Source organism: Notolabrus celidotus, chromosome 3, assembly GCF_009762535.1.
Source record: "Notolabrus celidotus isolate fNotCel1 chromosome 3, fNotCel1.pri, whole genome shotgun sequence".
Lineage (NCBI taxonomy): Eukaryota > Metazoa > Chordata > Actinopteri > Labriformes > Labridae > Notolabrus > Notolabrus celidotus.
In genome coordinates this window covers 22,197,104-22,223,590 of record NC_048274.1, presented here as the reverse complement: position 1 = coordinate 22,223,590, position 26,487 = coordinate 22,197,104, and the positions used below count along the sequence as shown (strand labels likewise).

The window sequence follows — 26,487 nt, the reverse complement described above, 5'->3', positions numbered from 1 at the left end:
TGGCAAGACAAATCATGGATGTCACTGCAGATGAATACATGGCAGCGGTTGCTCCTGCAGGAACACGACGTAAAATGCTCACTGAAAAAAAAGGTCTCAGCTGGGGACGTGATATAAGAACTAAATGATGCATCTTTTAGTGGTTCATTTAAATTAATTATTACACCTGCAAAAGTGTATGAGTGGCCTCTAAATTATATCTTGCGTGTTTCTGAAAAAATAATAATTTCACAGAATGAAAAAAAAAGAAAAACCATGCCATGCTCTGATTGGCCACATGCAGCCACGTGAAACCACACTAGGTTCGTGGGAGCGGAGAAGTGATCGGCGTTTGCTACAGGTAGTACTACTCTCGAACCCATTTATCTCTCTCGAAAGTGCTTTACCCCTCAACTTTTCCTTCATTTGATACATTCAACGCGTGAATACATTTGGAATTGAACGACGGCGGACCAGCTTGACAACGTGCTTAATGTAGAGAGAGACCGGCTGTGGGGCGCGCACACATTTCAGCACCTCGGACAGCGCACGTCGCCGCAGTGGCAATGCGTGGATTCAACCGGTGGCTTCCAACCAGAGCAGCATTGTGAGAGGACCGCTTAACTAACTGGTTCTTAAAAACTCTTGTTCTCCCACTCGTGGGAAACACTACTCGCCTTCCGGATCACTTGGACTCCTGTCTTTTTCAATCTTTCTCACACAGGGCGCTTTTGCCGATTCCTTCGTGTGGGTAGGCGTGTCGCTGGATGCGTGGTCGACTCCACAAGCCGTGCCGAGCAGCGTGGAGTAGGTGACTGTCAGGCGGGCGGAGGGGTGTGCTGCCTAAGAGACCCTTCATTTCTAAGGATGCTGGTGGGAAATGCCTGGAGACAGAGATGACGAGATTTGTCAAAAGGCACTTGAACTCCTGTCAGATCTTTGTTCGAAAGGGGAAGTGCAGAACGAGCACTGCCTGGATTTTATCTACTATTTCCGAGACCTCGCCAGGCCACGCTATACGGATTCAGGTGAGGAATAATGTGCACGCTCGATTTAATGGGTGCATTTCATTCCACTGAAGTGCACGCGCATTTGACTTATTAAACTGATCCAAAAACCCAGCAGGGGGTCCGAGTGATTGGTTTAAGTGCATTTACAATCAAAGTGCTTTGTCTGAATTTCAACCTGAACAATTTTAATGAGCTCACTAATTTTCCAGTTCAATAATGTATCATGCAAAAAAAGTACGCTTACATGGCTGCAGCCTCTTCTTTCCTCAAAGAGCCAAATAATGTCTAAGTTTGTTAATTATTTTACAATTAAAGTTTGCTTGAGGATAAAACATGCTTAGTTTTAGCGTAAGTCCAGTTCACTCTTCATACATATGCACTGATGCCAGTAGTGATGTCGTGAAGTCAGTGTGACACATCGTGTTAAAGTGGGTGTAGAGGCTGCTCTCCCTGAATGAGTTGCGCTTATACCTGCGCTCGCCGGTATCATTCGTGGCTCACATGCAGTACTAGATCCCACAACTTCTAAAGTTTACCTGGGAGTCATTAATTCCTCTTAAACCAATTTAAAGACATTAAACCATTGGGTCTCCTGAACTTAACCGATACACAATCAAACATTATTGATTGATCGATTGATTGGTGAAACCATCATTTAATTAGGCTACACGTGAAGCATCAATGTGACTAAATAGTCACGTTTCATTATTACCTGCACCTTGCTTCACTATCAATGGCGCGTGTGCATGTGTGTGTAGGGGGACAAATCGAGATAGATAATGTAATAAAAAAAAGCTCAGTAAGTACAGTACTTCCCATATCTACCCCGTTCACTGTTTCCATTAGTTTGCATGGTAATAAAAATTCTGCATCAAATAAAAGCCATTTAACATATCCCAGCACCTTTCTTTTGCTCCCACACTCTGTACTCCCTCCTCTTTAACCTCACTCTCCAATTTCCTCCTTATGTCTTCAATTCCCTAATCTCCAAGCTCTCTCCTCCTCCCCTCATTCATCATAAGCCCATCCTGTCCTGTCTGACAGTCTGAAAAGTGAAATTGCAATAGGGCTGTGGTGGAGTTAGCTATCAGGATGACTAGCACTACAAGGTTTAATTTCAGTTGCAGTTGACATGTGTCACCCAACATGATGGCAGTAGCCATAATAAGGTGACAAAAAAAGAACATAGAAGATGATTAAAGATGAGAGGTAAGGCACTGTTTGACTGATGGTTCATGGTGGACTGGAGCGCCTAATGTATATTCACAAGGTTTTTTTTATTAATGGAGATGTAATTTGGACCATCTGGAAGTCATGTCTGGTGGTAGAGGGACAATTCATTGATGCACATAGTCAGATTACTCAATAAATATCTGCATTTTTCATCTTTGACATTTTGGTCGTAATGTGAGAAGGATAAGTTATATGGGAATATCATTAGTACTGTCATCTCTATCAATGGCTGCTTCTCAGTTCATTAATTTGTCCCCATGCGTTCCCCACTTGCGTCTTTTCCTTGCGTATTGGCTCCTCCCGGTGAGGAATTCAAAGGGAGATGAGAGGGAGACACTCAAGGATGGAGGAGGCAGATTGAAAGAGAAATGAGAAATCCTTCATTCCACAACACCAATTTGACATGCTAATACAAAACCTTTAAATGTATTTCACATTCAAATGGATGGATATCTTTGATATCTTTGTTCATTTGAACTCTTTTATCTTTCAATTAAATCTTTACATGTATGAACAGACCAGAGTTACAATATTGGGTATGAATCCTTTGGCTCTTTATTTTAGCTGCATAACTGTTTTTTGCACAGTAATACACCACAGAGCTGTGTGACTTCATATCACTTAGGTATCCTTGCTCTGAGCTCTTCCAGAAGCCTCCTCTTTCCTTGCCTCGATGTGCATTTCAGAAATTGGACAGTCCTTCATCGTGGTGGAGTTTGAACGATTTCCAGATCAGTTGAGGAGCGAGGACGCCAGGATGCGCAAATGAATGTAATGAGAAGCAGCCCCCCAACCCTGAAACAAAATATCATGATAAAGAGTCAAATTTGGCAAAACTTCCACATCAACACTGGGCAGTGTTTTAAACCTTTATGCATCAACATTTTCTTCTTTTTTCTTTATCCAACCTTTATTTCACTAAGAGAAAAAGCTAATTGAAGAACTTATCCTTGCAGTCATACAATTATGTTGAGGTGAAATTGTAAATCTGTCCTGCCAAGGTGAAGACATTAACCCATCTCCTAACTTCTGTGAAGCCCCAATCTAACATTTTTACGCTCAATTTTTAACAAATGAGATTTAATGTACTAATTAATTAGTTTAAGAAGTGCTGGAAAGCAGATTGTGTTTCCTCAGGACAAAAACAAGCCAGCTTTGTCCCCCTATTTCTCTTGTTGCCATCCAATTAGTGAACTAACATTCTGTGCTGATAGTAACCAGCATTCGTTAGGGGCCTGAGGACAGCTAATCAGAGGCACTCATATGTGTGTCACATAGTTTATTGTAACTGTACTACAGTTGTAAAATAAGCACTTTCAAATAACCCTATTTCCAATAAATCAGTATTTTCTCTCAGACATGAGAATATTAAGACAAATAACATCCTAGAGGTAGAAGTTTCAGATATTACTTTTTCAGCACTTGGTTGCTTCCTACATTATCCACCTTTAAGGGTCTTGTGCTCTGAAATTGCTTCACTCTCTTTGTTGTGATGCAGTCTCTGAATCTTCCAGATGTCTATAGATTCTCTCTGACAGGCACTCGGGCGACCTGCCAAGCCAACTGTGGGCTCAGTGTCCTCAGATGGCAAGTCCCTCGCTTTCTCCACATTATTCTCCCAAATCACACGTCCTCTGGTATTCACAGAATTTCAGAGCACAGAAATGACAGTTTGTCTGAGTTCCTGTGTGAGGTCTTCTGTCAGCGCCCACACACAGAGCTAGTCCTGCAGTGCTGTTGAATTTGGGATATACATAATGCAAGATGCCAAACCATTATTGTTTATTTTCAATCACCTTTTGTTTTTTTTAAGCTTTTTAAACACATGCACCAATTGGGGTGATATAAGAGCCGAACTACATCATCCACCCTGTAATAATATATGTTAATTAACCACACAAACCAAGCTCAGCCTGCAAACAACAAGTCTAATGCTGACAACAGCTTGGGGGCTGTCTGAGGTACGTTGTAATTCCTCTGTCAATCTCCAGCAGTAACAGAGGATCAGCTAAAGAGTATAGTGTTTCAAATGGTATGGCTGAAAGCTACTTACAAACAGGCACCCCTTATCATCAAACCCTTGTCGGTGCAATAAATTAGAGCTCCAGCCACACCATCTACCACAAAACTTTCAGATCTCTCCAGCTACACATTTGTTAGCTAGAATCACACATCATTAGTTACACATAATGGAAGGTACTTTTAGCACGGTACCTGGTTATGTAAAGGAATGGCTTGTCTGTTGTACATACACTACCTACCAAGATGGCCTTTGATTAATACAAGATAACAGATTCCAACCTTGTTCGTAGACAAAAACAGTAGATAAAAGTAAGGACAAACTATCCTTTTTTTTGTCTATGGCAACTCCATAGACATGCTTATGTCCACACAATCATTGATCTAGACAGGAGGGGACAACCTAAATTAATCGAGTGCCTTAATTTCTTCATCATCATCATCAATATTATTTCCAATAATGGTATCACCATCAAAATGTCAATATCATCTTCATTAGTATCATTGTTATCAACATTCATTAATAGCATAATTATCATAAAGTGTGGAGCTGATCGTGAAATCACTGACTGTTTCATTCTTAAACCCTTTATAAGGTCAGCTAGCCACTTAAACAATACATGGCAAACTTGTCAATTAAGTCTATTACATACATTTTGGGTAGTATTTACATACATTACTGCTTATAAACATCATTCTTCTGGTTTCTTGAGGAGAATGTCTAACACGCTTATTAGATGTATTGTTATTTTCCTTCTTTCATTATATTAAACCATCTCTGCAACATATCTTGAGACATACTGATGCTTTTGGGTAAAATAAAAAAGACTGGTTTCTCAGGAAGCAGTCATTAATGTCTCATAACTCAAATGGCATAATTTGACTCATTATTATGATAAATGTAATCACGCTGATTATACACTAATTAGCTTTCTCTAAATGAATATTTTCTATACCAAATCCATAACAATCTCCATTAGCAATGACAGATGGGTGTATAATCCCTCTGAATTATTACTGAAGGCGACTAATAGCCTGTTGCACAGTCAGCACATATGTCTGTATCACTGCTCCTGCACAGAACGAGGCTCATCCAAGAATAGACATGGTCTGGATATTACAGCAGAGTTATGCAAAACAGACTGTGAAGGAACTGCCTGGACTTTCAAAATCAAGTTAGAAATATGAAATATTTAAGATATTCTAATTGTTTCAAGGGTTAACATTGCAGTTTTCATTAGGTAAAGCAAATCAGTGATATATTAGATAGAGAAAGGTATAAGTTGAGATAGTAATACCCAGACAGTTGAATATGTTAACATGTGCCTTAATAAAATATGTAGCTCATCAGATTAATAATAAATACATCAGTGACTGGGCTGGTTTATTTTCAAATTAGAATTAGCGTGCACTTACAACTGCAAATCTGTCCTGTCAGCCTCAAACCACCACCTTCTCCTTGAAGAAAAGTTGTTGCTGGGCAACAGTTCACTCCTGCACATGAATGTTTACATTATAGTCAAGCAAAGTCCAATTATTGAACAAATGCATTGACAGAAGAACAATTACAGTGTAAAACATTTCCCATAGGTGCTGGCAATGGTTTTAGAGAATATTTAATATGAACCACTTGGATGAAATGTGAGGCAAACTGAACATTGTACACCTTGAACATAGATCATAAATGAACATCATTGTGAACATTAACAACAAGCTGCATAGGTATGGTAACAAGCTGTAAAGTTAGAGGCTGATGTGAGGCATATAATACAGCATCATAAATTAATAAAGGTAAAAGATATTTAGGGGTAAGGATATGTATATTTAAACACGTTTTAACATGGTTCACATGCCCCTTATACAGACTGAAGGGAAATACAGACTGCTGAGTTTATTGTCCCTGCGTGCTAGCTGTGATGTGATTATTACTGTGCTATCCTTCTGCCTGAAAAAAGGCATCTCATAGTTCAGACAAAGCTGATAGGATGCTGAGTTAGCTAAATCAAGTGGCTGTTGTCTTTCCTTTTTTTTTTAGAACAAAATGCCTTCTTTGTGTTAGTATCCCTCGGCTACAGCTCAGTGAGGAAACATTGTCCATGAATTTGGAAGGGGCCCATTTAATTTGTCTGACTCAGACTGTTTGAAGCCTCATTTTAGCTTTGGCTCAACTTGAAAATGTTTTTCTTTTGGCCAGTTTTAAGGGGAGGAATAATAAGTCTTCTACAGACATGTGAGTTAAAGCAGACTTGAAACAAATCTGGATTTTTCCATTTAGACAAAAAAGAGGGGAAAATAAGGTGAGAAACTAAAAACTGAAAAAAGAGAACACTGTGGACCTGACAATAATGACAACAATTTTTTTTAAATTTTATTTGTATAGAGCTTTTTAAAACACACTGTTACTGCTTTAAATACAGGAGAGAGTGCCCAAGTAGAAACACCTAGGAGAGACAGGCACGCATAGACGTACTTAATATGTACACACATACAAATAAACATACATACAATGATCATATTAGCAGCTGTTTAAAACAAACTACTGTTTTGGCAAGGCTAATGTTCTGGGGTAGACTTTCCAGAGTTTAGTAGCGACCACTGCAAAAGCACCATCACCTCTGGAACGAACAGTGAACAAGATAGGCCTTGATCTAAGGATCAGAGAGGACTAATTCCATTACATTGGCTGGTGCTTGGCCTTGGAGAACTAATACAAATTTTGGAACTCATTCTGTAGTTCACTGAAAGCCAACGAGGGGAGGCTAGATTTTGGGTGATATGGGACTGACATCCAGTATTATGAAACAATCTAGCTGCTGTAATGGAAGATGTGCTATGGAGGACTGATACACGTGAAGAAGGATTACAGCTCTCTGAATGGGAAAAAGATGTTGACTAGATGTTAAGACTCCTAAGCATGAGTTTGATTTTAGCAATATTTCTAAACTGAAAGAAACAAGATTGAACGAGTATAGTTATGAGGGCCTGGAAATTCAACTGCTGCTGAAACAGAATCCCAGATACCTAGAAATGGTCTTGATGTTATGGTACAAAGACTGACCTCCTCACTAAAACAGACAGGGTAGATTACTAGGATCTTAGTTTGATCTGGATTTAAATGAACGGAGATGTGAGGCATTCAGTTGGAGATGGGGTTATGATGACAGTTGTGATGGGTGGCGAGATTGTTCTGATTATTTGGGTCAATCGAAAAGTACTGCTGTGTGTCATCTGCATAGCAATGGAAAGAGGTAAAAATTTACCATTGTCTCCTAATGGCCTAATAGGCCGAACCCTTTAAGTTCAGAACAATAATTGTTATGCTTTAAGTCATTTTATGCCATCATTACCTTTTAGCAGCAAAGCAACAGTCTGTTGTGCTTAACCCTGAGGTGCATGTTAAGATGCAGTGCATGTTGAGATGAATTAAGATGCAGTGGGCACTTTATAGCCTGTGTGCAGACTTTGTTACAGCTTTTCGTGCCGTGGACTGCTTTCCATTCTGTTGTCATCTGGTTGTTAATTATACTACAGTAATTTTCACCTTCCTCTGAAAAGCTGAGCATAAAGAGGAGCAGTGTATAGAATGTGTATGCCTTTGTTAATTATACACTGTAAGGTCAAACCATGTATACTCCGCTCATAAGCTGATATGTGTTAACAAAAACCATATCTAGACTGCATCTTACTCTAAAATCATATGAAACCACAGGTTAAACAACATTTAACGTTCATTACAAAAAAGAACAATGACCAATCAAACATAATGCAATATTATGCAGCAAAAGACTGTCACAGAGGACCTGCCAATGCTTACTCAGAACCAGTCAGAGACTAAAATATCACATGTAAGCGGTGAAATACAAGTGATACATGTTGATTGTATTTCTTTCGACGGCACAGTCATCAGGCTCTAGCTTAAAAATAATTTCACGAAAACTCGTTGGATATTAATTGATATGGTTAAATGTACTCTGAAGAAGTGTCTAAAGGAAAGAGGTGTTCTGATCTGTCACACACATACAGACAGTTAAATGTTCATCAGGATGCTTTTCCTTTAACTTGTAAAAAAGTTCCAGAATTAATGTCATTGTGTAGTGTGATAAACTGGAAACCACCACAGTTGTGTTGCAGCAGCTTCTGTGATTATCTTACAAATAAAGAATGTATTCACCCACTTCATTTGAGCAGAGATGATTCACAGAGCCCTTGATGAATCTGTTGCTTCACACATCACCTCCCTTTTCCATGGCGACTCGCACACCCTGTGCTCGTGGTAAACAAATGTACTGCAGGAATATTCACTGTCGCGTTTTCAAACCATAAACTCTTACTCTACACTCCAACACCTCCGGCTTCTGCTGGGGCTTTCATTTACATCAGCATAAATGTCTGTTTTGGGTGATTGAAACCTCAGCATTTTGCTTTCTAGTTAAAATACTTTCACAGAAGGCTCACTGAGGCTGCTTTGGTTTTATAACATGGCTATAAAAGTGCAGACCTAATTTAACCAAAGTGTGGTCTTTGCAAAAAAAAAATTCAGTTGGTTTGAATGGACTTTATATAGCTTTGGCAGAAGGGATGGAGCAAGTCAACATAGCTAAAATAAGGTCTTTGGGAAGACCAGTGCAGGGATTGTATGTTCTGTTAATGTTTTTTTTTAGTATCACACAGCATCAAATTCTCTTTAAATTATAAACTGGAAAGGTTACGTCAACATGAATTTCTCTGTTTTATGTAAACCTCGTACTAAATCAGCTGTGGAGAACTTTACTCTGTGTTTATGTTGGGGCTTTTTGAGGAGGAAAGCAATATGCCTTATGACAAGTTCATCATCTGGCAAAATGCTGGTGATTGAAAGACAGATGCACCGTCTCTTCGATAGCATTTTTCAAACATTGCTGTTTGCATAATGTGTAGCAATGGGATGGTGTATCTAATGGTGACTATGTAAGAATAACAGCTGTTACATAATAAGTGTAGGGTTTCAACATCAAGATCATCATACTGATACACCGTTTTAAAGAGGTAACCTGCTTACTCCAAAACCCTTCCCCCAACACTAGTTTGACAAAGATTTCTTTGTCACAAAAATCAACTCAACCCCTTGACAGTATTAAGTTCATTAAGACTGTATAAACAGGCATTAATTCCTGCATTTGTTTCCACACATTTTTCCTCCCCAGTAAACTCCTAAAGATTACAGCTTGGCGTTCACTCCACTTGGGAGACAGATCTGAAGCTTCAGAACATAATTCAAGACACATAGTTAATCCTAATTAATCTTGTGAGGATTCTTTGTAATAAAAAAAAAGCAAGAAGAGGACAAAATAGTACAGCAAATGTACTCCAGTGTTAAAATGTAGCATATTTGGGATGTATTGAGAAACATTAGTTTCCTGAAGACATTTATCTCATGTATAAAACAACAACACCTAAAATAATCAGTACCCAAATGTGTTGTTAACATCACAATGTTTTTAGAAGGGTTTTCACACTTCCTACTAACATTAAAGTTGCAAATAATGATAATGGTGAAATAGCAGAAAGCCAATTGAACCCCTTGTCTCTCTTGTTCCCTTCACAGATATATCGGTGAGTCTGCTGTCACTGGTAGTCACTGCCTGTGGCTTGGCCCTGTTTGGGGTCTCCCTTTTTGTCTCTTGGAAGCTCTGCTGGATACCATGGAGGGAACGTGGGCTCTCACCCACCACCAAGGAGCCCCATGGGCACCTCAACCCAGCAGGAGCCCTCTGCCCTCGCAGCTTGCACCCAGGCAGCCGGTTTACACAGCCGTGGACCCCCCGATACACAACCGCCGTGAGTCTTCACAAGGCTCCGTCACCAGAGAACCAACTCTTGTTGCGTCTGAGGTATCCGTGGAGGGACCATGACTCCTTTATCACCACCTCCTGTAATTGCCACACCAGAGGCAGCTATGAAGATTAGTCATACATCTCCAGACATCCCATTGGATGCCCAGAACAAAACTCGGGAAAATGGGGTTCATACCAACCCTCGTATGCAGAGACAGACTACTGAACCTCCACCCTCTGGTCACTCCATGTCTGAAATTGGGTCAGTACAAGATTTTTGTTGGTTTCTTTAACTTGTATAAAAAATATACTTGTTACAGACAGATCTAATTTTGTATTACAGTAGCTTTGGAAAGTAACCTATGGTATGTTTAAGTTAGAGAAAAACTGTGGTTTCAGCCCTTTTTGCACAATTACGATGTCTGAATCAGTCAACCTTCAACCATAGACTGTATAAAACATGGAAGTAGTCTTAGTGACATCACCCCCCTGGTTTCCGAAGAGATGTTTTGAAGCCCAATGATGGCAGCCGTCATATTGGAAATGCTAACTGAACTTAACTTATGGTCAAACAGCAGGTAACTGTCCAGGCCATTTACAGCTAGGTAGCTGACAGTTTGATGACACAATACATGTCTCACAAACTTTTACATGTTGTTAAGATATCAGTTCAAGTTCAGCCCCCCGCATGCTGTCCTATGCCATGCTTCATCTGTGAAAAGACAAGTATGGACCTAGATATTTTCTGCAGTCCATATGTAAAAACAGCTAAGGATCAGTGGCTGATCTATGATTCAGTTGTGGACAGGGTTAGACAATTAAGGTTTATAAAACATTAATGTAAATTGCAAGTTTGTGGTAAGACATGAATCCTGGTTGCATGCACTAAAACTTGTTACACTAACTCAGCAATCATCTAGCACACCCTACTTTTTCACCTAGCCATATGTAGGAGGAAGTACTTCTTCCGTTGGCACTCAGTCTTATATATTGTGACGTGCAAAATCATCTAATGTGTGAGTACATACCATGATGGCTGTTCATACCTTATACTGATTTTTGTTGTTGCTCATGCTCACAGACATGGAACCATCCGCAGACATATGAACCTGTCTAACCCTGACTTCAACGTGGCCCAGTTCCAAAGGCAGGACTCCCTCACTGGAATGGGTTTGGGCCTTGGTCGCCTCAAACCTGAGCTCTACAAACAGCGCTCACTGGAAGGAGAGGATGGAAGTCGCAGAGGTGGGGGCTGTGGTCGCCTTAACTTTATCCTCAAATTTGATTGTGACCTCGAACAGTTAATAGTTAAGATCCACAAAGCAGAGGACCTCCCAGCCAAGGACTTTTCTGGTACCTCTGACCCTTATGTCAAGATCTACCTGCTCCCTGATCGTATGACCAAGCACCAGACCAAGGTGCACCGCAAGACACTGAACCCTGTGTTTGATGAGGTCTTCCTGTTTCCTGTGGCGTACTCTGAGCTTCCCACACGCAAGCTGCACTTCAGTGTCTATGACTTCGACAGATTTTCACGCCACGACATAATTGGACAAGTGGTTGTGGATAACTTTCTGGACCTGGCAGATTTCCCCAGGGAGACAAAGCTCTGCCGGGAAATCCAGTACATGGCCACGGTGAGTCAGCACTTCCAATAAAAATGCATGTGTCATGTTCACAGAGATAAGAATATTTCTGATTAACTATGAACTTTTAACCACAAAAGATTTATGTTTTATAAAAGACAATATACAAAAGTTATATTAAGCCTGACAGATTTGCTGCAACTTTATTAAGAGCTCTATATTTGTTCTACACTTGGGTCCCTCATTTTATCACAGAGTCTCTCAGTGACGATATAAATAAGGAAATAAAGTTGAATCCTTTTTTAGCATTCTGAGCTGTCAGCCCAAAAGAAAAGAGGGAATAAACTTGCAAGGTTATTAGGTCTCAGTTTGAAAAAATAGATTTTATTTCCCTACCAGCAATGCACCTGAGGTATCTGTATTATTACTAACTTTTATACATTTGCTTTATTGCCTTTTTTATTCTCAGTGGACTGAATTTGAATTTCTGTTTTAAAATGAGTCCTTTATCTAACGATCAATGTGGAAACATCCAGATTTACAGAAACGAAACACTGCAGACATAGGCCAAGGGTTGGGGTTAATTCATTTGTATGAAATAGGTGTTAAACAAAATCTCTTCTATTAGTCACAATGATTAATGCTGTGCCCCGGCTGATAGAGGTGAAGAACATTTTTCATTAAGAAACACATTTACTGCATTTACCACTACTTATCTACATTCAGTGCTCTCTACTGGGACCACCCATTTTTAAACATATGTTAATTAAATTCAAAGTAGGACTGACTAAAGGTCAACAGGATTTAAAGCCCATTGCCGCGTTACTGTATCAGCTGTGTGCGTGCGTGTGTTTGCCAAGTCTTTACATCCATCTTTGAGATAACTGCTAGAATTTTACATCATGGGAGTGATGACATCTTACAAAGTGAGGACATATTTAGGGTTAGATCATCTATTATGGTTTCATTATGAGTTTCTCGGATGTATTGACACCTTTACTGTCACTAAATCTCTTCTTAATTTTTTTTTGCTTGTACTATGCAATGCTATCTTGCATCTTATATTGAACATTTCTATATCATCAAATAACAGCATGCATAAACATTTATGTTCTTGAAGTTATCGCTCTATTGAGCAATCTCAGTGTGTCAGCTTTAATAGCTTTAATGATCCTTTTCACCATGAATTGCTAAAGTATCATTAATTAGACTCCTTGCCATTGATTGCAGCTGACAACTCCTTTCATCCCAGGGAGGTCAGTGAAAATGATCAATAAAGCAAAATTAAGTAAAGAAAAACTATAGTTTTTAAACATGGGTTAAATTCCCTTAATTCTGACTCTCAGTTATGTCTTTTGTGACAACATCTGACAGGCAAATGCACAGATCTTGGCTGAAACATGACAACCCGGCTAAAACAGGCTCCATTGTAAAGCAAACAATAAATCTACTAAGTGGGGTACGGATTAGTCAGGGTTGTCAGTATTAATGTGTTAATGACGCTTAATTATGGTCCGAAAGTAATAGGAAATTTAACGTGACATTTAGTCTCTTTCGGCACACAAAAGTTGTACTGCCACCGCGTCTTCCTACTTCTTGCCACCAAAAAGGGAAATAATGACACCTGCAATTTTGAATGGCACATTTCACTTAAAAAAATTCCCAGACGGCTAAGTTGACAAGTCAAAAGTAATATGCACTTTAAGCCATAACTGAAAATCACTTAAGTACTTTGAGTTTGAGCTAGCATCCATGAGCTAAGCTGCTCAGCGGGCAACAGCATCACAAAAGCTGGCAGAGCTCTGTTTTTGATTGTGTGAATCGCCACAGAACTGTGGATGAAACTGTATCAAAGAAGTTAGGTGCTTTCTTAATGGGTGGCAACTGACTGCATTCATTTCAATCCCAGGTTAATTGCTTTATATGGTTAATATGGAATTCAAACTGTTCTGAAATGCAAAATAATGAGATTGGAACCATGTAACATCCTTGGTTTTAATGTACATAACATTTTACAAATAATTGGTGATGTGTACACTTCGTCTCACTGTCTGTTGCTGTACTGAATCTATTGTCACTGTCTTATCGTTCAAATGATCTGAAAAATCTTTTGTGAGTACAGGGTTAAGATCACCGATAGAACCGATGTTCTGATCCCTGTAAAAAAGTCCAAGTTAAAATATTTTCAGTAAGACAACTCTAACACAGTCTTCTGGCTGTTTTGGCAACTACCTGGAAGCATTCGGCAAAACGCTAAGCTGTGTATGTCAGTCCCTTGTGTGTCTTACAAGCAAGACATCTTCTTCCTTAGCAGGTTTCCAGGTTAGTCTCCTGCTGCTCTGTTTCTCACTGCTTATGCAAATGACTACTCTGCAATGCAGCCATTTCAGTGTAATGAGCTTTGTCCCTTAATAACATGAATTTGTGTGCATCACTGATCCACCTGTCAATCTCAGCTAAATATAGCCTCTGTAGTAATGTGGTGCAAATAATTTAGCCTGAGAATCAAACCTGTTAAAAGACTTGAAACTTGTGAACATATTTTCTTGGTTTGGTCCGTGTAAGAGAGCTGCAGCATTTGATTCTCTTATTCACTTTCACGGTAATTCACGCTTTCATTCAGAATAACCGCTATTGTGTTACTGTGGACAGATGGTGTTCTTGGTTCACCAGAGCAGAAATAGATCGAAATGGCGGCTGATGAACATATTTTGATAATGATGAAATTCTGTTACAGCCATATGCACACAGAACTGCCTGAACAATCTTATATCAAACATGATACATGGAAACCTAAGGGATTGTTTGAAAGAAACCAGTCCAAGGAAATGTTATTCTATTATTTAGTTTTTTAATGATGTTTCTCTTCTTAAAGATAACAAACACATCTCTTCCAGCAATAAGCCATGCAATTTATTTTAAATCTACACGCTAACTGATTAGCTAGCTAACACAGTGTCTTTCTTTACTGATATGACAGTAGGATGCATCCATAGGGTAATGCGTGACTGAAAACCCTGCATTTTTCTGTTATGCAAGACGGGAAAAATGCTTGTGATCTACAGAAAATGCAGACTGGGATCCAGTCCAGCATTCTTTTGTTAGGCAACCCAGAGACAGGGCTTTATGGCATAATAAGCTGTACATTACTGTGATGTAGGTAGACACTCTGCTTTAGTTTGAACTCTAGTTACTCTGACTGATTGTAAAGAGAGCATTTTGCACCAAAAAATGAAAATGATTTAAAAGGCCAAGTGAAAGTAGGAGCGAAAAGGCAGCTGCAGATATTTTCAGACCCATCACAAGAAACAAACCAATCCATGGACAATCTGTCTGGCATCAAGTTATGATGACCCAGACAACAAAAAAAGATAGTTTTCAGGCTGCTTAGCAGTGCCAAAAGAGCTATCAGAGATGATAGTGATGTGCACCCATTTACATTTAGCTTTGAAGATCATTTGTTAATTTAACTGTTGTGCTTTGATTGTAATGACTCCCTCAATCATTCAAATGTGTAGCTTCTCTTTTGAGGCCTTTTATGTAAAAAAAAAAAAAAAAAAGGGAAAGCTTCCTCAGCTGAAATAATGCAAATCTGTCTTGATAATTTCTAATCAGAGATGAGTGCTTTTGCATAATGGTTCATGCTGGTAGAGGTTCAATAAGCTGACATGCAATTGAGTTATGCATTTGCCTGATTAGGCTTCCTGTATTTGCCACTGCCTAGGGGGAATAGTAACTCAATTCTATTTTATTTGAATGTATTCAACTGAAATTTAGACTTCTTATTATTTATCTATTTATTTTTGTCTTATTTACTTAGCTTAGTTAGTTACTTCGTTGGATAGATCGTTAGTTAGATAGTTAGTTAGTTAGTTAGTTAGTTGGTTTGTATGTACGTTTTGTTTTCTGAGGTTTGACTTCAGTGTGGAACCCTATATACCCATATCTGTATTTTCTGTAGGCTGCTAATGCTACAAATAGCAGCTTGTCAATTTTTCTAATGCAGGCATCCTTGCACAATGTGCTGAGGACCATTAACAGCTTCCTACTCCTTGACTCTAAAATCAGTGATGGCAAGAACCCCCTCCCCCTCTCTCTCTCCGTTACTCTCTCTCCCTTCCTTTCTATGTGTCTCTCTTTGTCTGTCTGTGTCCACTAATATGTACTTGCTCTGTCTACATGTTTATCATTCTGAACATGTTACATACAATACATGCAGCCACAGTAACCCCTTTTGGCATCCACACAGTCTGCAGCTGTGTCCCACTTTCAGTGAGCTGACAAATTCTAACTGGGTTTTGGGTACATGGAAATAAATAAACAAGTGAAAATATAGAAAGAATACATTTAATATTAACGTATACACTTGGGGTCTTCAGTGTAGTGATGATGTGTGCTGTAAAACAGATAAGAAATAGAAGCGTTAACAGATAGCTGTATGATTTAGCTTGAAAAGAACAGCAAAAGTTAGACCTTGGGAAAAGGTTTTAAAAAATGAGTTCACGCTCTTCGGAGAATGGGCTTGTATGATTTACTAATTAACAGTGAGTATGAGCAGGTTCCTTGTCAAGTCAGTTCAAGTCAAATCAGTTCAAGTCCAGTCAAATGTATTGTCATTGATCTGTCTAGAAGCCATACAACTGAAAGAAAACAACTCCCACAGACCAGGTGCTAAGAGAGCAGTGCAAATAAACAACAAATAAAGAAAAGAGGAAGTAAGAACTGAGACTTTCAACAGCAAATATTCACACTGAGTGATACGTCTGACGGTTACATGACAGCAGGACATCTATGACATGTACAGGACAAGGGATTAAGACAAACCCCTCTGTCTTTTGGGGTACATAAATTCACATGGAGTGGAAGTTCCTCACCGGAGTGTTAAGTGCTTATGTGGTACACAGGTCAGGGTTGTAGTCAAGTCACCAACCTTGAGTCTGAGTAGAGTCTCAAATGTTGAAGTCCAAGTAAAGTCACAAGAGAAGCATCTGAGGCGAGTCAAAATTGAGTCTGTATTACCTGAGGATTTATAAAGAGGACAGCTATTTCCAAACTATTCTCTGTATGCGCTCTGTCTGACTGTGTTGGACTGTTCTGACTTATTTGATGTTTGGAAAACACATTTCATTGACCATTTAAGCATTAGATTCTGACTGATCCTTTCGACATGTCTGTAGATTTAAATGATCAGTAAGTTACTGCGCTGTGGGTTGTGCACACTGCAGAGGAAAGGACAGTAGGAAAGGAAACTGGGGCAGAGGGTGAGGAGTGACATGTAGTAAAGAGCCAACAGGGAGGAATCAAACCAAGGCCACCCACTTCAAGGACTTTATCCTCTGCATGCTGGGCGCACAACTTAACCAATAGGCCAAACTAGTGCCACTGCACTGCATCTCTAATGGCGAGATGCACTCATAGTTTCTGCCTCACTGGGATCACTGCAGAGGTCTATTAACCTCAAAATAACAACAACCCACCAACAGAATTGTAACTAACCAAACATCTTAGGCATTTAGCTGGTATCTTGCTAAGAGTTAAAGTCAAAGTAACTTTAGTATCTCACTTACTTGTCTGGACAAATGTCTGAACAGGTTTTAGCTTGTACCTATTTACTTCCCAGTTGGTCTTTTCCATATCAAACACGTTGCACTATTGCCTGTTTTACATGCCAAGGATAGGTTTGCAGTAATATCTTCAATGCAAAGATTTCTGGCACATCTTTAGTTATTCTGGCAGGAACTGTTGCTGAACAAGACGGCACATGAACGTGCATGCAGACCCTTCCTCAACTGCATGCATAATAAGAGCTAGCTAAAGCTAACACAAATGATAAAAGTATTTTAAAATAAATAAGCTAGAGTCCTCCTCTGTATCTTCTACAACACAGACATGTAGCTTAGTTTCTGAATAGGGACTCCTGCCGGCTTCTCCAAAAGGGAGCCTTGCTGACTTTTATAAACTGTAAGTCTTACATCAACTGTTTAAAAATACCTCATACAACCACACCTTAAAAACTCAAACAACCCCTCTATATTTACACCTTTAAAAGGACAGCCATTATGCTTTACTTCCTCGGCTCAACTTTGATTTATGAAGGACTTTAAATGCTACATATCTGACACTGGAAAAGAAGCGTTAAAAAAAGAAATTGTGAAGCTCATGAAAAAAATAGATTAGTATTGGCAGATAGATAATTTTACATGCAGCAGCAGTGAACTGTGCTCTGTAAAATGTACTGTAAATGTGGTATGTAATTGGGACGAAAGCAACATGAGGAGCAGGGTGACAAGTGGATGCTACCTAGTATTTCCAGGGTCACAAAACACAGCAGCCTTTTCATTTCTTACAGGCTTCAGCCTCTAATGATCCCTTGGAGTTTACTTACCAGGAGCAGAGTACACTACCATGAGTTATAAATACAACACATACACAAACACTGCTTGGCCATTTCAACACCCTCAGCAGCACTATAGTCAGAACCGTAGATCTATTTCTAAATTGGGTCTTTTCAATCTGTGATAGGCAAAGTTGAGCACCAACATTCTCAATACACAGATGGTGGGCATCACCCTACATGTAGGTGATGCCCACGCTCTTCTATGGTAATGTCTTACTGTGAGTAAGGTCATGACCTTGCATCGTGTGTAGTCAATGCCATGGGGGATGACCGGATGAGCACATGCATATTTCAGTGTGCTTCTCTGCAGTTAAGAGGCCACGCTGATGGAGTTTGTTATAGGGCAGAGACTGTAAACATGGAAGCTAGTGCCTGTATCTGCTGCAAAATGTTTGATAAAACTAATATAAGGACAAGAGTGTTTAGAAAAGTCTAACCATCAAGACAGTATTAGTTATGCTAATCAGAAGTTGTGTTTCAAACTATTGGTACTAAGTAGGTCTCATTTATCTACTAAAAAGTGACTTATATCTGTTAAAAAATAGAACTTAAAAAAGAGATACTGACAGCTGACAAGGTAAGGAGGCAGTTGGCTGAGAAAATTGACATGAAAATCTTTCTTTTATCTGGTGTGGGAAATAGAGACCTGAGGTTAATATTGATACTGACAAAAGTATTGATGTTTTTGTGAGTGAATGTGTTTGTGTGTCTTTGTGTGTGTGTCTTTGTGTGTGTGTGTAAACTTTGAAATTCATGCTGTTTTGGGGGGAAGTGCTAACATGTCTGCCCTTTGTTATTGATTTGATCAATACCTCACCCAGTTAGAACTGAGAGGAATGTGACAGGTGGTGATGGAAACCAGAGATTACAGTATTCTGGAGAGCTCCACTTCTTCCAACTGTTCAGTTTTTCACACTGCTCAGCTCTCTCTCTCTCTCTCTCTCTCTCTCTCTCTCTCTCTCTCTCTTCTCTCTCTCTCTCTCTCTCTCTCTCTCTCGTATTATACCTACATAAATGCGTGTTCTAATACATTTGCACAAATGCCCTGCACATACCTCAGATACAAGCTAACCATCTTTGGACACCACTGCAGAGGTAGGATAATTTTGCAGGATTCATCATAATCAGTGGACAGATGAAGTCTTAGAGGAATGAGGGGGCTTATCGTTAAGTCATAATTAGCAAGGGGACTGACCATATGGTTTGTTTTAGAGACACATTTGGCTTGTTAAGCTTTGCAATTAATTCAGAATCCTAAGAGGATGTATCTTCTGTTCTCAAAATCAAAGAACTATTCAATTTATTAATATTCATGTGTTTTCTTGTGTTAATCAACATTTTAATCGATGCTTTTGGGTTTTAATGTGATAGGACACAAAGAAGAACACTTACCAAATCATTTTGAAATCCAGCCTGAAGATCAGATACTTGAAGTGTGGCATTTTGACCAGCCTTAAATACTGATCATTACCGCTTAAAGATCCTAAAGCTCATGAAACTCAACACCAATCCATCTCCTCCCACAAAGAGAAGCATGCAAGGCCCACAGGATCCTTATGGGATCCATTTTCTGGAGGGCCTGTCAGTTAATCCATCATGGGAATTAATATGCCTTATACCATAGTCTGGTTGAGTATTTGATCCTAATGGTAACAAAACCCCCCGACAAGAAACAAGAGGGATTTAGGTCTTAGGATCTGAAATCTTCAGCTCTTTTTTCTTTCTTTTCTCTCTCTCCTCCTTAGCTATATCTGTCTTGCAAATTCATGCACATACACATAGATTACAGATGATAAAAGAGCTGCATCCCAGAGGAGGACTTTAATGCTTAGCAATGCAGACAAATTGTTGAAACTGGTAATAAAACTGATTTCTTTTGAAAGTATGGAAGACAAAAAGTTTTGAGAGTAAAGTGCAGTGAATATTTAAGTTTGTAATGAAATTACAATTCAGCTCCTTCAGATTCCACTAAGCCAAAACAACATTCATAAGTTATAAGCATATCATCCATAGCTTTACTATGCAAATGGATGTTTTAGATAAATAAGTCTCTACTTCAGTAGAGCTGATACATAATTGATCCTGTATTCAGAAAAGCTACTTTAATTATGATTTCCAAATTGATCAAGATAAATGATCCTCAAGAGTCCAAGAGTCCAGGCCTGATGCAAGTCTCGATGTCTAGGTTTTCTGTAAAAACACTCCACAGTGTCAAAATGTGTGAGACACTTATCTGAAGCCTGCTGTGAATTAAATGTCATAGGCCATTGATCTCTCCTGCTGACAGATACTGTTATAAGCTGAAAGTTACATACCTGTCTCCTTCCTCTCTGCAGGTATACATATAAAGAAATCAGTTGCAGCAAGCAAAAAGAACACAGTTAACTTTTTCTTGCAAACACCTGCCTACACTGTACAATTCAAGCAGACTAAGTTGCAAACGTTGTACTTGAACTGAACGTTCAATAGCACTCAAAAGCCAGAATCATGAAAATGTAAAAGTTGCTTGAAATGTTCTTTTCATTTCCCTTCTTATTCCGTACCGAAATATAAAATGTCACTATCTTAATGTTCCAGTCACAGTTTGGGGAGCAAGCTCTTGCAAATCTAATCAGTCGTATTTTTTTCACACACTGATTGGACTCACCAGGCTTCCCTTTACAAATGATTACACTGAAAGTTAATAGCAGATGGCACCTGACTCAAAACACCAACACAATCTTCCCGACACACCAGCAGATCCGCAAGAGACTCTGCTGTAGGAGTTGTTGACTTCAGCAGACACGTTTGTGTGCTTTCCTGGTTCTCACATGTTTCACTGAGTTATTTTAAGAGCAAGTGATAAGAGAGCTTCTGCCTCTCTGCAGCTGAACAGAAGTCGCCATGTTGGCTGAAATGTGGGAGGCTTTTATCTGTGCAATGTGACAGAACAGACTTTTCCTCAACAGAAACACTGCTTGAACCCTGTAACAAAATGTCAGCGGGCCATGCCATTATTGTTTACCTTCAGCTGCACTAGTGACAAGTGGTACTAAGAATAATCTCATTATTTTGTTAGACTCTCCAGGTGCTTCTAATAATATAAAGAAACAGAAACCTGCATGAAGAAAGGATTTTGAAATCAAGACAAGGCTCATGGCAGACTGACAATGTTTTGTGCTGTGTTGCAGGATAATGTGGACCTCGGGGATCTGATGTTTTCGCTCTGTTACCTGCCCACTGCAGGCAGATTGACCATCACCATGATAAAGGCTCGCAATCTAAAAGCCATGGATATCACCGGTGCATCTGGTAATTAAAAACTGATGGTGCTTACTGTATATCTACAGGGCCTCACTGGGATTCTGAATGCAAATTAATGTTTGATTGCCGTTCTGTTTCACTCACTTTATAGATCCCTATGTGAAGGTTTCACTCATGTGTGATGGTCGCAGACTGAAGAAGAGGAAGACGTCGACTAAGCGGAACACTTTAAACCCTGTGTATAATGAGGCCATTGTCTTTGATGTCCCTCCAGAAAATATAGAGCAGATCAGCCTGCTGATTGCAGTGATGGACTATGACCGGTTAGAAGCTATAACAAGGCTTTACAGAAGTCTCACACTATTCTACAGCTCTTTTGCATTTGTCATTTTTAACTCACAATGAAAAAAAGAGTGAAATATATAAAAATAACACATTTTCATTAACTTTCTGTCACATTAATAATTCGACAGGTTATTATTTTTCACCCTTGAGATGTTGTGTAACAATACTTTTGGAAAGCAGGCTCGGTCGTGATCTCTCCCTCTCTCTCTCCTTGTGCCCACAGTGTAGGGCATAATGAGGTCATTGGTGTGTGTCGAGTTGGCAACGATGCAGACAACCTCGGTAGAGACCACTGGAGTGAAATGCTCACATATCCTCGAAAACCTGTCGCCCACTGGCATCCACTTGTTGAGGTGAGATGACTTTTCTGCGACATGTGTTTCCATGCATGCATGAGGACTGAATGCACAAAAGTACATATTTTTGCTAGTGCTAAACAGAGTTAGCTACTAAAGCTGTCAGATCTGCTGTGTAGCTCTGACCCAGGTAGGTTTGAGCCCTCTTCTACCAGTCATAAATGATGTATAAAGAGGATTAAACATGCTTGATGGCTCAATCTCCTTTTAACAGATGAATTTAGTCAACTGAAAAATAAAAAAAATCTACATTTGTATCTGAAAGACTATGCTGCAAAGAACCATCATCAGAAGTCCATATGTCTGTGGTTAAACTCAATGAAGTTGTTGTGGATCAGACTGTGAATGAATGTATAAATCACATCATACATGCAAAATACAAGGAAGGGAGACCCCTGCTAAATTGCAGCAACTTGGGATACTGTTCCAAAAATGCTGTTAGCTGGCAAAATCATCTTTTACCTTAGAGAAATGTGGATCGTCAAGCTGCTGCAAAGTCAATGATTTAGTCATTAAATGTTTTTGTTTCAGATTGTCTCACGTAAACTCAGCAATGGTCAGCAATCTGTAAAGCCTTTTAAATCTGCACTTGCCTTTTTTATGCTAAGCTAGCTGTGGCTACTGCTGCTTCAAATTCCTTTAATTTATCTTAGTTTTGATGACTTTTAAGGTGACTTAAAATATTTGCTGTGTTGAACCCCAAGGACATTCCTCCCCTCCTATCAGAATACTTGGCATGAGTGTGCAAATTGCAGTCATGTTCTTCCCTGGAACTGTGGAAAACATCCACACTGGTGACGCCATTTTGATCACCTTGTTCTTCTTCGAGAAAAAGGCTTTTCACAAAGTGTGTCATTAAGCACTCTATCTATTGAAGTGGTTGCAGGCATTAAGAAAGAAATAGCCGAGCTTTATATTGATGGTTTGTTTGGTTTTTTTGCTCTCAAAGAGGTAAAAAATATTAAGCTAAAAACCCTTTCATGGGTGCTTCAAGATAAATCTGTAAATTACTGACATTAGTGAAAAAAAAAACCAGACAAATAAAATGATTCGAAATGAGCTGCATAATAGAATTTATAGCACATAATAAAATCTTGGTACGCCCAGGCCTGCAGAAGAAAAGGGTAAATGGATTAGTGATCAAGCTTTTCACTGCCCAGTCATTAAGTCAGAGAGGACTCATTAGTATTCACTGATAACAGTGTGTTGTTACAATGAGACTGTGAAATGATTTTTGGTCACCGATAATAGAGTAATGGCCATAGGCCGTCTTTTGACAGTAGACATTTAAGCTGGACAGCTTTGGGACATGATGGATACTTTCCTGACAGGATACTGTCTTTTTTACTGAGTTAATAATTGCCAGTGAAAATAAATGGTTCCCTGCGAAAAGTCAACAGAAGGTGATGCTGTTTTTTTCTGAAAGTACATTTTTGGATCTGATGATTGGAATTAAACCTGCCAAGCTTAAATATGATTCAGCTCGAAGCATGTGTGGGTACATGTGGTTCCAGACGGAAGCCACTTTCTGTGGGCAGTTCACCTTTAAATTTTGGCTAGTCTGATTAGTGCAATAACAAAAAATGTCTACTCAAGGAAAAAAACTCAAGATTGACTGTGATTTGCAGGAGAGTGGATGAGGCAGAGCACTGAGAGAGACTGTACAACTGAAACTCTGTCAACAGAGAAGTGGAAGTCCCACTGAGAAGCTGAGGGATGGTCGCCCTGACCTGTTCACCCAGCCTTGAAAAATTGCTGCATTTTGTGTCTTTGTGAGCACATCAAAGGGATGTGCCTGCAAAATACAAAGAGACACTGAGAGTCAGAGGAAATTGAGCTTGTTATGTTTCTTCTGGAGCTATTAGAGTATACAGCACTTTGAAATCTTCATAGAGCCTCAAGAAACCACATTCAGTGTGTACTGCCTCCCAATTACTATTAAGTCAAAGTAGTTCTGTCTTAACAAGCTCTTCATCCCCAAGCTTCTCCTAAAACTGTGGCCTCAACATGCTGATAGGTCGACATGTTTGTTTGTCAAGTAAGCCAGTTACTCTGTGAATGCTGTTTGCTTACAGATGACAATTCAGGCATTCACAGCAGTGTAGTGTATTCCAATAATTGAGTGAACAGACAAATAAATCCAAATTAAAAATGAAAGACAGGTAACACTGTTTGCATTACTGCCAAATTCACAACTCTGTAGGTGGTTTGTACATTTTTTAAAGGTTCCAACATGAAAAGCTGGCTTTGAAAAAAGAATTGGCTCTGGTTTTATTTTAATGACGGTATATCTGTTTGTGTGTCTGTGAGACAGAAGACTCATGCACATGCAGGAATCTAACTGTTGTTTCCATCTGCCTTTTCTTCTCTTCAGTACCAGGGGACCACAGGTAGTAGCCAGGGAGGATCCTGTAATTCTCTGAAGACTCCTCCTTCTCCGTAGCCTTGAGCAAGAATTCACACCAGGGCACCAATCACCTGAAGCCTCGGCTGAACCTTTGGACAGTAGTGCGGCTGAGCGCTGCACAACATTACCACACCACTAAAGCACGGTGGAAAAGAGAGACACAGACTGGATCAGTTGCATGTTGAATGACCGCAAAGATGGATGTTTTTCTTTTTTATGATGTTCCATAAGAAAAACGACAGGCATAGACAGACATTTTACGTCTGTGCTATTCCTGGGTTTATACAGTAGTTACTGTTTTTTACATAGTCTTGTTACTTGTTTTAATGAGGTGAGTCTGTATTTGCACAATGTACTTACAACCAGTTGAACTGCCATACAGTTTTTTAATTTGGTGGTGAATTGGTGCATGAGGTCATGGTTTCAGTGGGATTTCTTCTCCCCGTTTGTTTGTTTCTGACTCTACTTTTGGGAAAACGATGTGCTGTTCTGTCAGTTGATGTAAAGTGACGGTTAATTCTAGGCAAAATATCTGTAAGTAAGATATGTTGAATGTTATCAATAAATATTATTCCATGAAGAAACAAACCGTCATTGATCTGTGCCAGTTACATTTTACTTTGAAAGAAACAAACTCAGCCTGACTTTCCTGGTTTGACATTGTATGCAACTAGAAAGTCTGCGAAACACGGAAATAGAAAACTTCTAGTCTATAAAGAGTTTGAAAACAATTATACTGTGAGAAAGTTTTTATTGAATTTGTTGCATGGCAATTCTGTTACTGTTAAAGATTAGAGCACAAGGCAGCCAAGTGGGCTCCGGAAACAGGCAAAAAAGGCAGTTTGTGTAAGAAGATTAAGAAAGCCTGCAGACACAGCTCAGTCCTGAATCTTTGCCAAATTTGTAGCTACTGTAAAGCAGTTTAGTAAAATGTATCACTGCAAATTTGCAAAGGTTCCCTTGAAGTGAGAAATCTATTTAATTTGAGGCTATGCGCCGGATGGAAGGCACATTAAATGTGTTGCTCATAATTTGGCAAGTTGTTGGTGAGCAGTACAATTATAAGAGCTTGTTAAATTTTGGTGGATCCTACGTTTTTCCAATGAAGAACAGTCTGTGCCCCTCATACATGTTTTTCATTTAATTTGCTTTCACGGCTTACAACCATCTCTTCCCTTTGGGCCTGTAGCTAAGTTACACTGGATCTTCTCCTCTTCCAGTTGCTTTTTGTTCTGGTTAGAGAATGGCCCTGGCAGCATACAATTTTGTAACTGCAATGAAATAAAATAATGAAAAAAATGACTTTCATGTATTATATCTTGCACAGATGCTTCAGGCTGCATACAGTAAAGCATATGCTTTTTTAAAAGGCAACTGAACACTCCAGTGAGTTCATACTGTATCTTAAAAACAACCACAAGCACACCCTAAAATGTCATACTCTACTTTTAATTTACATTGCCTATCATCAAAACATTACAGCAGTGCAAACCAATTTATTATTATATCCCATTAAAAGCGAGGGAGGCATTTTGGTGTTATGTGTTGAATGTAGGTTAAACAAATTCATGTCAGAATTGGGACAATATTTTCTCTGTCATATTTGTGTTGTTGTTGTATCAACATTGAAAAGTTAAAACTCACTAAAAATGCAAAAAAAGCTGGTATAATAATAACAGAATGATAAAGTATTCATAAGATCAAGATAAAAACCAAGAAAGAAACATGTTACAATGCAAATGTAAAAATTGAGATCTCAAGGTCTCTTTCATTACAGATGCATAAAAAACACACTTTATATAAAAAAAACAAGATTATGAATGTAGAGCTCCACATTTTAAGAAATATACCGTATCCTGTATGTTTGATTTTTCTAAGTTAAGATGAAAGACGCATGGGGACCTAATTAAAAAAAACCCCTATGCACTTAAATGGTATTTGGAATTTAACATGTGCAATTAACATGTTTACATAAACATGTTTGCAGCCTGGTTCAAAAGACAGGTGTAGTCTGGATAGCTCATTTCTTGATCGGCACACACTGTACTGGGGTGAATTTGTTTCTAAAGGGGCAATTTTGAAGATATTGAGATTACGAG

General features: G+C 39.1%; 1 protein-coding gene across 1 annotated transcript; it reads left to right on the top strand.

The window, feature by feature from the left end:
- Positions 1 to 315: 315 nt before the first annotated feature.
- On the top strand, positions 316 to 25,119 carry syt9a (synaptotagmin IXa). Its single transcript, XM_034678773.1, is given in 10 exon segments — positions 316 to 586; positions 704 to 1,007; positions 9,826 to 9,981; positions 9,984 to 10,127; positions 10,130 to 10,316; positions 11,136 to 11,691; positions 21,208 to 21,328; positions 21,432 to 21,603; positions 21,849 to 21,978; positions 24,356 to 25,119. Coding segments are annotated over 9 exon segments (1,683 nt in total). The 5' UTR covers positions 316 to 586; positions 704 to 859; the 3' UTR covers positions 24,425 to 25,119.
- Positions 25,120 to 26,487: the final 1,368 nt, after the last annotated feature.